At 41.3% G+C, this 15,547-nt stretch overlaps 3 protein-coding genes and 1 pseudogene across 9 annotated transcripts in view; 3 read left to right on the top strand and 1 right to left on the bottom strand.

The window, feature by feature from the left end:
• The window catches only part of LOC146675501 (protein NLRC3-like), a 507,908-nt gene that overhangs the window by 181,908 nt on the left and 310,453 nt on the right, over positions 1 to 15,547 (bottom strand). The gene's annotated exons all lie outside the window — the stretch shown is intronic.
• The window catches only part of LOC146675517 (ribonuclease inhibitor-like), a 159,106-nt gene that overhangs the window by 59,262 nt on the left and 84,297 nt on the right, over positions 1 to 15,547 (top strand). The gene's annotated exons all lie outside the window — the stretch shown is intronic.
• LOC146675529 (uncharacterized) lies at positions 2,702 to 9,165 on the top strand. Of its 6 annotated transcripts, none has more exons than XM_085400534.1 (8): positions 2,702 to 2,894; positions 4,786 to 5,028; positions 5,273 to 5,862; positions 6,157 to 6,336; positions 6,705 to 6,845; positions 7,113 to 7,167; positions 7,331 to 7,484; positions 8,568 to 9,165. In XM_085400534.1, exons 2-8 carry the CDS (start codon positions 4,827 to 4,829, stop codon positions 8,713 to 8,715), a joined length of 1,470 nt encoding a protein of 489 aa, XP_085256660.1. In that variant the 5' UTR covers positions 2,702 to 2,894; positions 4,786 to 4,826; the 3' UTR covers positions 8,716 to 9,165. The 6 variants fall into 6 exon arrangements, with proteins under 6 accessions (XP_085256660.1, XP_085256658.1, XP_085256661.1 ...); XM_085400532.1 differs by having other exon boundaries at positions 4,420 to 5,028; XM_085400535.1 differs by lacking the exon at positions 2,702 to 2,894 and adding an exon at positions 2,962 to 3,047.
• Positions 9,843 to 14,561, top strand: LOC146675528 (uncharacterized; annotated as a pseudogene).

Genomic DNA, 15,547 nt, shown 5'->3' with positions numbered 1-15,547 from the left:
GCTAAGTTGAACGTATCCCAGTGTAAATTCACTCAGTAGTAAAAAAGGCGGCTAGCGTCCGTCTCAGTGCGTTAAAGCAAGAGACTTTTGATAAGAACTCAGGTTGATGTTTAGCGCCCCGTAAGGACATCTCGGTGCGTTAAAGCAGGAGAAGTTTGTTACGGATTAATAGAATCGGTGTTTCATCCGTGGCGGTGTGTGATCCATCTTAGTTATTAGGAAAAGTGGCGGTGTGTGATCCGTCTTAGTTATTAGGAAAAGTGGCGGTGTGTGATCCGTCTTAGTTATTAGGAAAAGTGGCGGTGTGTGATCCGTCCCCGTGCGTTAAAGCAGGAAACGTGTGTTACTATTAGTTAGAAAGCGGGGTTTAAGGTTTTGTGGGGGCTGAGGGCCGTGTTTATGTTCTGAGTTTGGCAACTCAACCCATCTTCGGACGCGTCATTGGGTCCTGTGGGACAGGAGCCAGGTTGGTAACCTGGGCACCGGGGACGCCTTAAATAACTAAAGCTAGGTGTTGGATCCTAGTCGCGGTTGATAACATGCATGAGAGTGGGGGCAAGTTGCTTCTTAGTGAGAGTACGACTGCTTGGCTCAGCCCACTGACTGCAGTGTGTGTAGATTGCGTGTGTGTGTGAAAGTGCAGTTAGAGTCTGTGTCTCGTCTGAAGTACGGGAGTCAATTAAAGTAACAAAAAGAATTCGTGTCTAAAAGTGTGTGTTTGTGGTGTGCAGAAATCGCGGCAGGAGGCCATGTCACGAGTCGTTGCAAACTGTGAAGTCAATTGGGGGGTTTAATTTGGTTTTATATTTTTTAAGGGAAGAGAAACCGCGGTATCAAGTCCGTGGCGCAGTTTGAATAATTTATGAGGTGCACGAGCAGACGGCACCCGCTCTGTGTGCCGCTTAGGGCGTTGTCCTGAATCAGCAGAAGTGTCTCGCAGAAAGTTTGAATGGGACTGCGAGAAGCATGAGGTGTGTGTGAGCCAGCCTCGAGGGGCGGGTTCACAGGTGGAACGAACGAAGAGTAAAATGTGCGTGTGTGTGAGAGAGAAAGAAAAGGTGGGGGCGAGTGACCAGCCTGTGAGTGTGTGTGAATTCCTTGATGACAAAAAGGGAGACAAAGTAGATTAGTTGATTTTTTGTGAAATAATAATAGTCAAGAAATCGTAGTGATCAAATAGGAGAAAATGAACTAAAGTAAATAAAGCAAATTAAAGAGTGGATTAGTGTTAAACTAATGATAAATAAATTGATAAAATTAACAGTGACATTTAAAGGTGATCAAGTATCCAAGGATGAATGGAGAATTTGATTGCTGACTGTATGAGAGCTGTTGGGGTGAAAGGAAGATGAGGTTGGAGGAGTGAGTTAACAGGTTAATGTGTGGGTGTAAAACAATGGAGTAAAAAAAAAAAGAGAAAGAAAATGATGAAAACAAAGAAAATAAAAAGTGTGGAAGTGTGAGTGGGAAATTGTCTCCAACTGGGGGAAGCAGTGACACTACAGGTCACCTTCTTCCCCTGCTGGACACAAAAGAAGACACAATTTGGAGTGCTGTGGATGAAAATAATTAACAACAACATCAAGAAGATTTTTGTGTTTGCGGTTAAGACCAAATAAAAATTTCATTTTTGGGGTTTAAAGTCAGTAGAGATCAAAACAAAATAAGTAGAGATGTGTTGCTTTAGGAGTGATGAAAACATATGCAGTCACAGTGAATAATGAAAGTCTCTCAGTCTGTCGTTTACAGGTGGGGAACGGACCTGGATCAATTCTCCACGGGCAGCAGTCGGAAGAAAATTATAGGTTAAAATCATTAGAAAAAATAGAAACACCCAGCCAAAATTTTTTGGCTGAATTGTTTTGCAGCTTCCCGTCCTCATCCTGAACAAGCAAGCTCCAAGGAAGCTAATCTCTCCCTGAAGACACCGAGTGCAGTTTCAGAAGCACGAGCATGAACATCAACAGTGGACAGGAGTCCAAGAGACAATAACAGAGTTCTGAGCAGAGAGGTCCAGCAGCGCTGTGGGCAAACGGCATCAGAAAGAGAAGAACCACCATCTAGATTGGATGGATGGAGATGCGTTTCCAGCAAGCTGCAACCTCACTGTGTGTGAAGGACTTTTGAGAAGACTGTCTGAGTTTGACATGTGCCATGTTTGGAGTGAGATGGCAATGAAAGAGACAGTGGGACAAAGAGAGATACGGGACAAAGCTGAAGAAAACTGACTGCCATTGTACTGAAAAGTGGAAGGGAGAAGAAAAGGAGCAGAAGAGGGCTGAGGCGGCTGTTTTAGTGTGGGCAATCAAATTGGGTTAAGGAATCCGGGGAGACAAACGACTGCCTGGAAGTGGAGGATTGACACAGTGTCCAAACCACCACAAAAGGGGGAGGAAGACAAGCACTGAGGTATGCAAGTGTACTGTTAGAACAATGGAAAGGTGACACCACACATGCAGATAATATGCACCAGAGATAACACAAAATCATACACAAAGTGTTACACATTAAAAGAGGGTATTTGTAGAAGGGGTTAACAACACTCAGCGTGGTTGCCTATGGTAACCTGCAAGCATTTGGGGTTTAGCTGTGCCTGACTATGACAGAGTTTTTCATTTAGATGTTTCTGAAACAAAATTTGGAGTGAACGGAGTTTTGTTTCAGAAAAAAGGGGGAAGGTACATGAAAGGATACACTGTTAAAAAAATCCGTAAATTTAGGGGTCCCTTTACCGTGGATTTGCTACGGATTCGCTCCGTTTTGCGAAATACAGAAAGTTTGCTGTTGCGCAAGGCAGAATTTTCTCCCCCAGCCAGAATATTCCGACGCCATTACTTTCAGTGCGGTCAGTGCCTACCTAAATTTCTGCAAGTCACAAGGAAAGTTGGAAACAGGTTGGTTGTGTGGAATGAGAATGAGAATGGAGTGCCACCTTGTTCCCCCTCGTACATTAAATTGGTCTCGATAGGCAGTTGGTAGTGGTGTGTATGTGAGTGGACGTTTGCTGCTAGCTGCGTTAGCATTAGCCAGCCGCCTGCGCTTCGTAAGTACGTCAAAAACCATTTTTTCCCTCCCTCTTACATGAAATTTGGTCTCGATAGTCAGTTGGTAGCCGTGTGTGTTTCATGGTAACATTTGAATGTGTGGGTTTTGCGTTATTTTGAAGCGTGGTTTGCCCAACTAAAGTTAACGTTAGCCCATAAGTTGGATGCGCGCGCTTGTGTGTGTGTGTGTGTGTAAATTAGCCACATGTGTGTATTGTTATAGCTCGCTATGTTACGTTAGTATGCAACTGAACATGGTAATAATTAAAAGGGGTGATAGTTAAGTAGAATCAGATTTCATTGCAGAAAACATTGCAGCCCAAAGAGAGTGGCCCATGCAGCCCAACGCAGATTACTTATTTGAAGGTACCTGAAAAGTGAATATGCTTCACTGTGCTGATATAAATTTATTGTTTTCATATTGATTCTGTTCTGATTCTGGCTATCCGTCAATTGGCAAATTCAATCTCTTAAAAATGTTGACTTGTAACATTTGTGGCTTTAACGCTCGGTCTTCGACTGATTACTTGAAACACTGCCGAACACACAGAAATAATAATAATGTATCTTTTTATGTGGCCATAGGGATTGCAGAAGGAAGTTTAACACATACAGTAGCCTTGCTGTGCATATGTCACGAGCTCATGTAGACAGAAGGAGCACACAAACATGGAACCGTAATGTGTCTGTACAGTTAAGGTGCTTGTTTAATTTTTGCAGCAGTGAATATGATGATCTTAAAACTTTAAAGTGTCATTTGAGTGGTCACATAGATGAGGGTTTGACTGTAACGTGTCCCTTTGATGGATGTTCTAAGACATTCAATGTAAAGTCATCCCTAACGCATATTTCCAGATACCATAAAGGGTGGGATGTTACCAAGATAGCCCCAGTTCATATATGTGAACTAACAGAACGGTCTTTCCAAGGTGAAGGATCACATGTAGAACCTGAAGAACCTGAAAGTTTTAACATTGATGCAGAACAAAGTGATAATTTCTGCAGTGATCAAGTGAAAGACAACTTCACAGAGAGTCTTGCTCAGTTTTACTTGGGTTTACAGGCAAAATATTCTGTTCCAGCCTCCACAATAACAGAAATAGCAAATGAAATGAGAACTATAAGTGATATTCAACAGGAATATACTGTGGATGCACTAGCCTGTGAACTGGGGCAGTATGGTGTTCCAAGGGAGACTGTAACATCTCTTGGGAATAGTATATACGAGCAGAGCCCTATGCACAAGGCATTACATTCTTATTTTAAAAGGTGCATTAGGGCAAGTAAGAACTTCATAAATGTAACCAAGTCTCTGGCTGAACGGCACCAGTTGCTTCAGGCTTATCAGTCTTGTGGTACCTTGTTTCGTTCCCAGGTTCATGTCTCAGACTCAACACGGTTCTATCCAGAGCTCTATGACCAGAACATAAAGACAGTGGTTGGAGAATTTGATTTGAACTCAAGTAACTCAGTTGTCACAGAGAGTGTGCAGGTTAAAGGCACTACATATGCAAATGGAATGCTGGTCTTACTGAGCTACGCAAAAGGACTACTGCAGTTAGGACAAATAGCAAGCATTTTTGTAAAAAATGAAACTACTGTCCTACTTTTGCTTCGAGGGAAAACTGCCAGCTGGATACCTGATCTTGGACTCTATGAACTTGATGAAAATGCTTCTGACCTGTTCAGTTGCCATGATTTGAACAAACTTGATGATTATCATCCACTTTATTCTTACCAGAGAGGTACTCGGTGGCTCATTCCTCTTAAACACACACCAACATGGAACTTGTGAAAAACTATGTCAAGAAAGCAATGCCATCGCTCAGTAGCGATCAGATGGATACACTCATGGCTAAACTGGAGGAATTAGGAGTTCTCTCTGTAGATGACCTGAGCCTTGTGGACCCGGAGGACATTAAAGACACTCTGCCATTCATTCAGTGCAAAAGATTCGTCAGAGCTGTCAAAGCATTGGAAGCAGGTGAGTTTTTGCCCCTCTGTTTTAATGCAAGTTTTCTGAAACTACAAAGGTTTATTCCAAAAATGCAAAAAAAAAGTTGCCATCAGCTGTACATGGCAATAATTACTCTATAATTGGTTTTCATAATTAGGTCCATTTGTATTCCTGGTTGACCCAAACTGGACATTGAGGACCAATGTATTAATTGATTTGCAACAATTGTGATGTGTTTAATTTATGGAGATGTTTGTCATGTCATCCATAGATTCACAAACTCCACCGCAGTTCACCCGGCCTGGCCCCTCATCAACACCTGAACCACAGAGGTTTCAGCTGCCCTCAACACCACCTGAGACAGCCGACTCCCCATCCCAAGACGCATATTCTGTACCATGGCACAAATTTCCCTCAAAAGTCATGGATGAGTTGCGTGAAAAAAAGTACATAATGGGGAAAGACAGACGAGAGATGGTTCGGATCGTCGCTGAAGATTACCTCCATAAACACCCAGGAAGACCTGGTAGACAAAAGCTGAGGGAACTCGCCAGTATGATTGTAGGACAATATCCTGCCTCCTTCAAGCTGACAGAGCCGTTTGGAAACAAACCTTTTGCAAAAGATGGTTCTGAAACTCTCTTTCGTCAGCTGGAACACAGAATTGAAAATATGAAGAGGCCACAAAGCTCACTGAAGAGGCAAGCAGGGGGTGAAAATTCAACAAAGAAAAGGCCCAGGAATTCAGATCTGTATGGATGTGTGGCGTGGGATCCAATCATTGAGGGGGCCGTGTGTAGAGAAGACCTGCTGTCTAAACGAGATGAGTTGAAACGTGCCTTTCAAACCCAGGATCTTCAGGTGGGTCTGCAATCATCCATTACAGATACAGAAAGCTTTATTAATCCTCGAAGGGCAATTCGGTTCCTACAGTCCACCATCTAGACATACAACCATTCACACAGCAATAGTATATAGCAGGAGTAATGCGATAAGGTCTGGGTCCAAGTACAATTTAGGACACATTGTGAAATTGTAGATCGTCTGTAGATCACTATGCCCATAGTCAATTGAAATTGATACCCTGTTTTATTATTTTAATTGGTTAGTTTGACTAACTGTTCGACTGTTTGTCTAACTGCCTCATATCTTTAGGAGTCATCTGTTCGAAAATTGATGACTGAAACATATCCCATTCAGCGTGAAATCCTCAACGATGATGATACCACTATTGCCGTTGTAAAGGACGAGTGGCCGTTCCTGTTTGAAGTTCCTCACCTGTTTGATCATGCATCTAAACTCCTTGGCTTCTCTGTACAAAACAAGCTGGCACAGGTGTGTTGTTATTGTTATTATTATGATTGTGCTGTGCTGTTCCATATGGAGAGAATTTTGTCTTTATTAATCAATCAGAAAAAGATTTGCAACCAAAAAGAGAGTTGAGACCAAAAAAGATAAACTGGCAACCAATCAAATAGAATAACTTGGATGAACAATCAAATGGAATAGATTTGAGACCAAAAATCAGGAAGTGACAACCAAAAAAGCAGGACATTTGAGATCAAAACAGAACAGGTTGCAAATGAAAATGAAATAATTCATTTTTATTTTTATTTTTTTCAAAATTCTCTCCATAGCTCCAAACGAAAATGAGTGTTAGTCTTATGTACTTGTACAAAATTAACACCTTGAACCTTGAACAGGAACTTTCCAAAAAAGAAAAGGGGATCAATGACTTCCTTGACTCCAAAGGGATGAAGATGGGCGAAGGTCCAATACAGCTCATCTGTGGCATTTCAAAATACTTCAAGGAAGACTCTTATAAACTCTTCCACAAAAAAGAGGTAGATGTTGTAGATTTTAAACTGTGTGCAAGATAATTATTTGCATCCAGTGGTGAACCAAGTAACCAACCACAGTAGGAAGTATAGATTCCCCTAATTGTGCTGCTGATATTCTCTATAAACTCTCTATCTATAAACTATTTACATTAATGTTTTTGCATAATGGCTACCTCTGTCTGATGAAGACACTAGCAGATAGTCAATTTGCCAGCAGGTTTGTGTGTACTGGAAACATTAATTCATGTATCATGTCTGTCACCAAAACAGATCTCTGCAGATCCTGAAGTCGAACTCCCAGTGACCCCATGCATCCTAATCAGAGGTTTGTAGTTAAATCTTTTTTTGTATCCCAGCAAGCTGTTGTTAGCTGTTGTTATAAGCTGTTGTTGTGTCATATTTATTAAAGAAATGTTTTGCTTGCCTTAAAATATAGGATTTTTTTTTTTTTTTTTGTAAATGGTACATGGTTTTTATCTGTGTTTAAGGTGACCAGCAATTCAAGATTGCTGTTGACGGGTTACTTGTCAATGACCACATCACCTCTCCCATTGTGGCCTTGAGCTACGTCTTCTCCATGTTTTATGTCTGCAACATCCAATACCCACCGGAGATGGCTTTTACTCTCGAATTCATGCAAAGGTAAGCACTCATTGTTTGGAAATACTTTGTAAATGTGACTTTGCCGTGCCTTTCTGCACCTGACCTGCTTTTTGTCAATCTACACTAAACCCGTTTGTCTGAGATGTACAAGCTCAAAATGTGTCGTCACATGCTGTGAGCTTTTAGATCAGCTGTTATTGGCTTATGATCCCCCTGAATATGGATTTGTTCAGAGATTTTGTAGCTCCCTGTTGAAGACTATTGTTGGAATAAATGTGTCATATCTTTTTAAAGGGCAGGTAACATGCTTTTTGCTTTAAATAGTGTCCTAAGTCAATCAATAACAAAACAAACATAACATGATTCCAGTTGGGAAATGGAGCAAAAACATATTTTTCTCAGAATGGTTTGTTGACACAAAATTCGTTTGAGCTATCTCTTTAAAACCATTAGCACCTGAGACCAGGTTATGTCAGTGGTGGTCAAACCTTTTCATGTCAAAGACACACAAACTGAAATTTATTTGGCTGCAGACCCCAAACTCAAAATATGTTGTTCCAGGGACCCCCCCCGAAGGAAAGACTAAACATATTAATTTAAAAAATACTACATAGTGGATTCATGCCCAAATGTTAATACTTGTACTGATGTGTAACGTGCACTGAATGTCACAGTTTCTCCACTCCATGTTTGAATAACCCCCAGGACAGTCCGTGTTCAAATGTGCTGTTACACCTTTTGATAGGACAATGTCAACTGTGTTTTCTATCCCCTTCTGTGTTCTGTGCATTTATAATATCCCTGCATACACATTGAGGATGCATGCTGTCATGTGTTGGTGATAAGCAGACTTCTCACCCTTGCAAACATTTCTGTATATGCACAGTGTGAATGCATGTGTCTTGAAAAGACAAAGGAAGAGAGCTTAGCCACTGGCACCAGCACCACAACAACATTGGGTTCTAGACAGATGGTCAACTAGAATGATAGAGAGGTTCACACATAGGGGCATATTGAAGAAAACAAATGTAGGATTTTATTGAACTGCTCCACTCCTGTCAAGCCACACTACATGTGCAAACTTTGTCTGCATATCACTATTGTTTTTTTTTTTTCCCTCAGAGTTTTCTTTGGGGTCAATCCTGAGCGAGGCTCCAAGGCAGAGAAGAAGGGGAAGAAACGGCACTTCATTCCTCCACAGGTGTGCAAGCTGGTTTCTCAGCTGAAGGAATTTGAATGCAAGCAGAAGGAATCTGAATGGGCCATTTGAGCTGTTCTCAGAGCTCAGAAAATACCTTTTTGGACTGAATGTACACACACACACACACACACACACACAAAGGCAAATCCAAAAACATGGGGCTTGGGAGTAGAAATACAGATTTTTACAGTATTAGGTGAGTTCAGATGTTTTAACTAGATGCCCACAACACACATGCTGCAGTTTCAAATCCCCCATGTTAAGGGGGAGGGAAGGTGGGCGATATTTGTCATTCCAGTTAAGCTTTTCCTGTCATTGTGGAGTTGGAGGTGTAAGTTTTCATTTTTTTTTAGTTTTAAGTTGTTTTAAGAGTTTTAAAAATCTCTTTATGGCATGTTGCACAGTCATCCTTCTAAGGTCATGGTTGTTATTGCTGCACTGATGTTTTATAGAAAAGTTGTATAATGTAATACTTCTAATGTTCTATTTGTTTTTTGTAGAAAGGTCAGCCACTGGTTGCAGAGCACTGCCTGTCGGTGTGATATGTGGAGTTGGAGGTGTAGGTTTCTGCATCCTCCTGGAGGGGGCTCCTCATTTTGCACTGACAGGTGAGACAGCAACAGCAATGCTGGCAGTTTTATTGTCTTATTTTGTCATTGTCTTTAACAAATCAATTTGTTATTAATGCCTGTCAGCCTGTGGATGCTAAAAAGTTGCTAGATTTGGCATCTCCCTGTTAAAGGACATGGCTGTACTTCTTTGAGAAAACAGCTGGTTTGTGTATGTAAAATTTCTCTGAATGTGAAGGTGATGTTCTGAATGTTTTAATGGTTGTAGTGTAAATATTGCAAATCATTCACCACAAAAAGTGAAATCACTTTAAAGCACTGGCAGCTGTTAAAGGAAATAAATAATTGCTGTGATTCTACATTTGTGCTTTATTGATGGTAAACGGTATAGAGAATGGTACAGAATTAAACATTTTAGGATGACTGAAGTGTCCGTAAATGGTATGGATTGAGTACTTAAATAATACGGAATATTCCATTTTAGGTTTGATGGAACTGTCCGTAAATGGTAAAGAAAAAGTCAGGTAAATCTACGGAAATATCTGTTATAGGGTTTACGGAATTGTCTGTGCAATAACGCCGAAATTTATGGAAAATACGGAATTTTCCATTTTAGGTTTGACGGAAATGTCCGTCAATGGTACAGAAAAACTCGGGTAAATCTACAGAAATATCCGTTTTAAGGTTTACGGAAGTGCCCGTACAATAACGGAAAAAGTGCTGGTAATTAATTACCAGCACTTTTTCCGTTTTATAACGGAATTTTTTTTAACAGTGTACATAAAAATAGAAAATGTATTAACCCGACTAACACACACACACACACACACACACACACACACACGTAATGAAGATCAAACACAATTTTAAGTAGGCAATACTGTTACCATCATCCTGTCTGGTTTATTGAGTGGGTTGAGAACTGATACATAGACGACTGAATTAGTATTATTTTGGGGAACATGATAGCAGGGTGAACAGAATCCTGCAGCCAGAGTTTGAATGAGTGAAACTAAATGAGTGAAACTGGCAGATTTTTGTTTTGTTTTGTGTTTTGTTTTTGTTTCTGAAGTATGGGTGTTTTCTCACCTATAAGAGAAAGAAGATTCTGTGACAAGTCTTAAGACCGGGCTTCTGTATTTTTTATTTTCTTTTGTTTTTCAGTTTTATTTGTCATTTTTCATTTTATTTTTATTTTTTGAACAGTGCACTGATTTTTATTTGTGAATTTCTTTTCTTTAAGCAGATCTGCACGTCGGGAATTAAAAGCGCTACATGTCGTTGAGAAAATTGTTGCAAGTGAGTTTCTCCACATTAAAATGGGCTCTGGAGAAAGCCACTTGTTTGGGACAATTAGAAAATGAGAGTTCCTGCCTAAAAAGGATTCAGCGAAGTAATCCGAGCTAAAGTTCTTCTTTTTCTTTTTGAAATGACGTCATTTTGCTGAGAGTGGAAACTAAATGCGACGATGGGTTCCACTATCAGCAAAGAAAGAAAGAATGAATGAATGAATGAATGAATGGAAATAAAAACAAACTGACTGACTGGTAAAAGCTGACAAGACTTGACCACGACTCAAGGTTAACCTCCACCTAGACAGGACAAAAGGGTGGATGAATTTATGTGTTTCCTTTTACAGGAGCAGAAGGATGACAGCAACATTCGAGGTTGCGTGATGGTTTAACCTTTTAAATGCCATTTTCTGTGTCTGTGCATCTACCAGGGGTGTGTTATTCATGGGCTTGTGTTGCTCACAGAAGTTACTGTGAGAAAGTGTGTACACACCTGCGCAGCGCTAACATTTGCATTCTCTTTTCTACAGCATTACAGTTCTTCATGTGATTTGATGATGTGATTTCTAACAGAACAATTGGTGGATGTTTGTTTCTCTACTACAGGTTGTGAGTTGGCGATGCTGTTACACTGTGTTGTTGGGAAAATGTTGAAGGTTACTTTGACGATGTGAATAACGTGAGAAATTTCCTGTGTTGAAACCAGTGTCATCCTTTTTACAGCGGGCTTAATTTTATTGCCTTTTACGGCACCTCTGGAATGTGGATGGCCGACGCCTGCCCACCAGGATGGTGTGCTCCTAATGTTTGTTTTCTTTAAGAGTGCATGTGGAGGATTCAGCAGAAGCGGACAAGTGACATGAGAAAAACAAATAAGGGATGCAGTGTTTATGGAATAGTTGAAGATGGGCTATTGAGCTTATAGTGATAAAATGGGTGGAGTGACATTGTTTAAGGAAAGTCACAGATTAAATTGTGGAATAAATTGGGATGATTCATGATTTGGGACAAATTATGGTAATAATAGTGATTTAATGATTGAAGAAAACATGCACATGATACTTGTCTGTTATGCTGAGTACTTCATCACTCTTATGATCTACAGTTGGTTGCAAATGTGAAGTTTGATTTAACAGATTTGTCTTCCAGGTTACAGGCTCCAGGTGGAGCTGGGAGTTGAACAAGCTTAACATGTGACTGCTGATTAATGTTTTTACACAGGGTTACAGGTTGGAGTATCGCTGCTCCAAGTGGGAAACCCTGGAGATTGTTTTAGGGAGACTGTGCAACATTCTTGTGCATGTCTCATTGGGGAGTTGACACATGGTGAAAGCCGTGTGGCGAGAGGAGTGTTATTTTTTAATCTGTAGATGTCGTGAGGTGCCATGACGAGAAGGAGTGGCTGAGAGGATCGTCTACAAGATGGGAGCTGAGGCCAGGAGAGAGGCTTCAGGAGGATCAGAGATCATCTTCAGCACAGCAGACATCACACAGAGAGCTGTGCTACTGAGCTTCCAGGAGATCAAGAGGAGACTTCCCACAGCAAAATCTTAAATAAAATGAGAGAGTCAATGTTGACGCTGAGGAAGACAACTAAGGTGTACGACGTGCTCTGCCTTAAATCTTCAGCAGCGTTGGAACATGAGAACCTGAGGGATGGAGAGAGCGTGCCAAGCTCCAAAAGTGACAGCGCAGAGGAAGTCCAGCGATGGAATTGTGGTTCTGTGTGAGGCACAAATACTAGGAGACTGGGAAATAGTTGACACCACTTTTCCCAAGGATGAAGATCACCTAAAGTGTGTCACTTTGCCATGCAGATTTGATGCTCTGCAGAGAAGCCTTCTGTGAGGGAGAGATGTAAACAGACGAGCCTTTTATCTACATTTAAATCATGTCAACTTCTCTAGGCTGGTTGAGGGGGAATTGGAGAGAAACGGTAGTGTTAGGTGTGACTGTTGTTATTGTAACTGTGATTTTTCTTATAAGTGAATTGCCCAGAGACAGACCTGAATCCATTCCAGCGACTCCACCATCACAGGCCACGGTGAAGCGAACCAAACGTAGTGAAACAGGTAAATCAGATGAGTGTTTTGATTATTATGGCGGTATAGAGTTGGACTACGTTAAATAACACAGTTCCCGACGGCTCTGTGACCCGAGTTCTGGAAGGCCTAAAGACGTTGTCCACCGCAATGTATGAGCATTTGGGATTAGATGACCTGCTGGAAGCATGGATGACCTCTGTCTTTGGGCAATGGAAAGGGTTCATTATGTTAATTATGGTTTCTTTGTCTGTTTTATTGCAGTATCAGTGACATGTGGGCGTTGTTGTGTGCCTTGTATCAGAGCCTTGTTCGTAAGACTCATCAATCGTGCTGTGGGAGAATCTGATACAAAGGCCGACACCATGATGCCACTTTTGGGAAATGGGGAGTCACAGTGTGAAAACATTATGGTGAGAGATTTAGTTTAGTTTTATCTGCCATAGAGCAGATAAAAAGGGGGATTTGTAGGAGTGTTTAGCTTATTTTAGAGTTTAGAAATGTGTTAACATAGAATGTAGAACTATTGTAGAGACACTGCCCTTAAAGTAATAAAGGCTGACTGTGTTGTGAACTTAGGAGTAGAGTGTAGGAAACCTCTCCCCCACAGAGTGGAATTTCCCCAGAGGATGTTTAGGTTGGGGGTCTCAACATTTGTAACTGGATAACTGTGGTCTGGAAGGGAGATGGGTTTTATGACCTCTAGGGAGTCACCTACACCCACAGTGTTTTAACTGTCACGCACACACATCCACACGCACACTCACTCATGTGCACTCACACATACACACAGGTATGCGTACACAGTCACACACGAGCACTCACATAGACACGTGGGAACGCGCACATGTAGGCATTCATGTGCTCGTGCACATAGACACAGACACAGAGTTTGCAGCACACTGTAGGGGGTTTTATGAGGGGGACGCCTCTATAAAGCTGGCTGTAACTAACAAAGGGGTGAAGATTTGGAGAGGGACACCGGCCTCGTCTTCCTTTCTAGAAGTGCATGCTTAAATGAAGAAGAGTAAAGATAAATGAAGAAGAGTAAAGATGAATAAAGGTTTTGTGAAAATGACTACTGAGTCCGGTGCCATCTCTGGATGCTCGAGGAATAAAAAGAACCGAGGTAAAACTGATTTCGTAACAAAAAGCACTACAGATGTCACACTACCCCCGAGGGCACTTGTACTGAATGATTTGGGTCAGTGAGGGTGTGAGATGACTTACTTGATGCCAATATTTACAAGTTGTAACTTTAGTAAAAACCTAACTGAAAACATGCAAATCACTACTTATTATGTGTTTATGTGTACTGTACATTTTCAACCCCTTTTAATGAATATTTAGTATTTAAAATTTTGCAGAATTACAAGTTTCACCTCCTGCTAAAAGTTCTCCACCAGCAGCTGGACCATCCTCTGCTGACAGTGTGGATGCTGGACCAGTCCCAGACCCAGAGGCTCTAAACCAGGAATTTATTCTTCATTTAGAGCCTGAACCAACATCTTCCCTCTGTCAGCCTCCTGCATCCTCCTCTTCATCTCTGCTTCCTCCTGCATCCTCCTCTTCATCTCTGCTTCCTCCTGCATCCTCCTCTTCATCTCTGCTTCCTCCTGCATCCTCCTCTTCATCTCTGCTTCCTCCTGCATCCTCCTCTTCATCTCTGCTTCCTCCTGCATCCTCCTCCTGCATCTCTGCTTCCTCCTGCATCCTCCTCTTCATCTCTGCTTCCTCCTGCATCCTCCTCTTCATCTCTGCTTCCTCCTGCATCCTCCTCTTCGTCTGTTCTTCCTCCTGCATCCTCCTCTTCGTCTCTGCTTCCTCCTGCATCCTCCTCTTCGTCTGTTCTTCCTCCTGCATCCTCCTCTTCATCTCTGCTTCCTCCTGCATCCTCGTCTTCATCTCTGCTTCCTCCTGCATCTTCCTCTCCATCTCCACTTCCTGCATCTCCCTCGATTTCTACCCACACCTCGGATGTCCCAACCAAAAAAAGGAAAAGTAAAGGTTAGACGTTATGTTATTGTAAATGTACAAAACACATGACAGGTTCATTAAGTTTGATAAGATTTCTTTTTTCATTTTGTTTCATTCTTTCATTTTCTTCAGTTTTACAGACCTCATGTAAATATTTCCTTTGTTATTTTTCAGAATGCTGAAAACACCGTACACAGAAGATTTTCAAATATGAAGAGATAGTAGACAGGAGAGTTGTAAATGTAAGTAATTTAGCCTGCTGCTGTGCAGATTTGTTTGCATCTTTGGACTTCCCGGATTTGAACTGTGCCTGACTGAATATCCATAAGCTTTTGTATTTGATGAATCTTCACTAATTCAGCCACCGAGTCTGGATTTCGCTCCAAATAGGACATTAAATAGGAACATACCACCTGATACGACCTGGTCGTGCTGCCTTCCTGATGTTTACGTTCTTTAAAGTCCTCCTGACATCATGCTCAGAAGGAGTGATTGATGTGGAGGTGCTCCTTCCCATTCAGTAACATCTGCTTCAGTTAGTTTTGCTTGTGAGCCACAATGTAAGCAGTGTTGCTTTGCTGACATGCACTCGATGCTGGCAGTACAAGCATTGTAGTGGTTCTTATGTTTTTGTAAACTAATTGTATAATATATTGAGCCATTCAATAGTACACAAATGTTTGTAGGCTCCTTTTTGTATGCAACTTGCATGTCTTTCTTAACTAAATGTTTGTTTATATCATGTTTTTCAGGAAAAAGAAGAAGTTAAAGTCAAGTGGAAGCCCTGCTCAACATGGTATGTAGTAACAACTTTGTTGGACGGGAACAGACATTCATACTGTTGATAAATAGTTATCACCTCAATTTGAATTCATGTATTTGGACTAAAGTAAATTGGGAGCTTTTAGCTGTCAAGCTGCTCTTCTGTGAGGAGCTTGATAGCTGTCCACCTCCAAAGTCCATTATGAGTTTTGGAGGTGGACATGGTCAACACTTTTAAGAGTTGGCATAAGACTTCACT

This window comes from Rhamphochromis longiceps, linkage group LG3 (genome assembly GCF_057381845.1).
Source record: "Rhamphochromis longiceps isolate RC_006_pf linkage group LG3, R_longiceps_female_GT1.1, whole genome shotgun sequence".
NCBI classification, from domain to species: domain Eukaryota; kingdom Metazoa; phylum Chordata; class Actinopteri; order Cichliformes; family Cichlidae; genus Rhamphochromis; species Rhamphochromis longiceps.
This window is presented reverse-complemented; position numbering and strand designations above follow the sequence as displayed.

Bases quoted from the DNA above. Each gene is read 5' to 3' on its own strand.
- LOC146675529 (XM_085400534.1), top strand. From the start codon at position 4,827: ATGGAACTTGTGAAAAACTATGTCAAGAAAGCAATGCCATCGCTCAGT. The intron at 5,863-6,156 runs GTGGGTCTGCAA...TCATATCTTTAG, and splicing joins TTCAAACCCAGGATCTTCAG to GAGTCATCTGTTCGAAAATT. The intron at 7,168-7,330 runs GTTTGTAGTTAA...TCTGTGTTTAAG, and splicing joins CCCATGCATCCTAATCAGAG to GTGACCAGCAATTCAAGATT.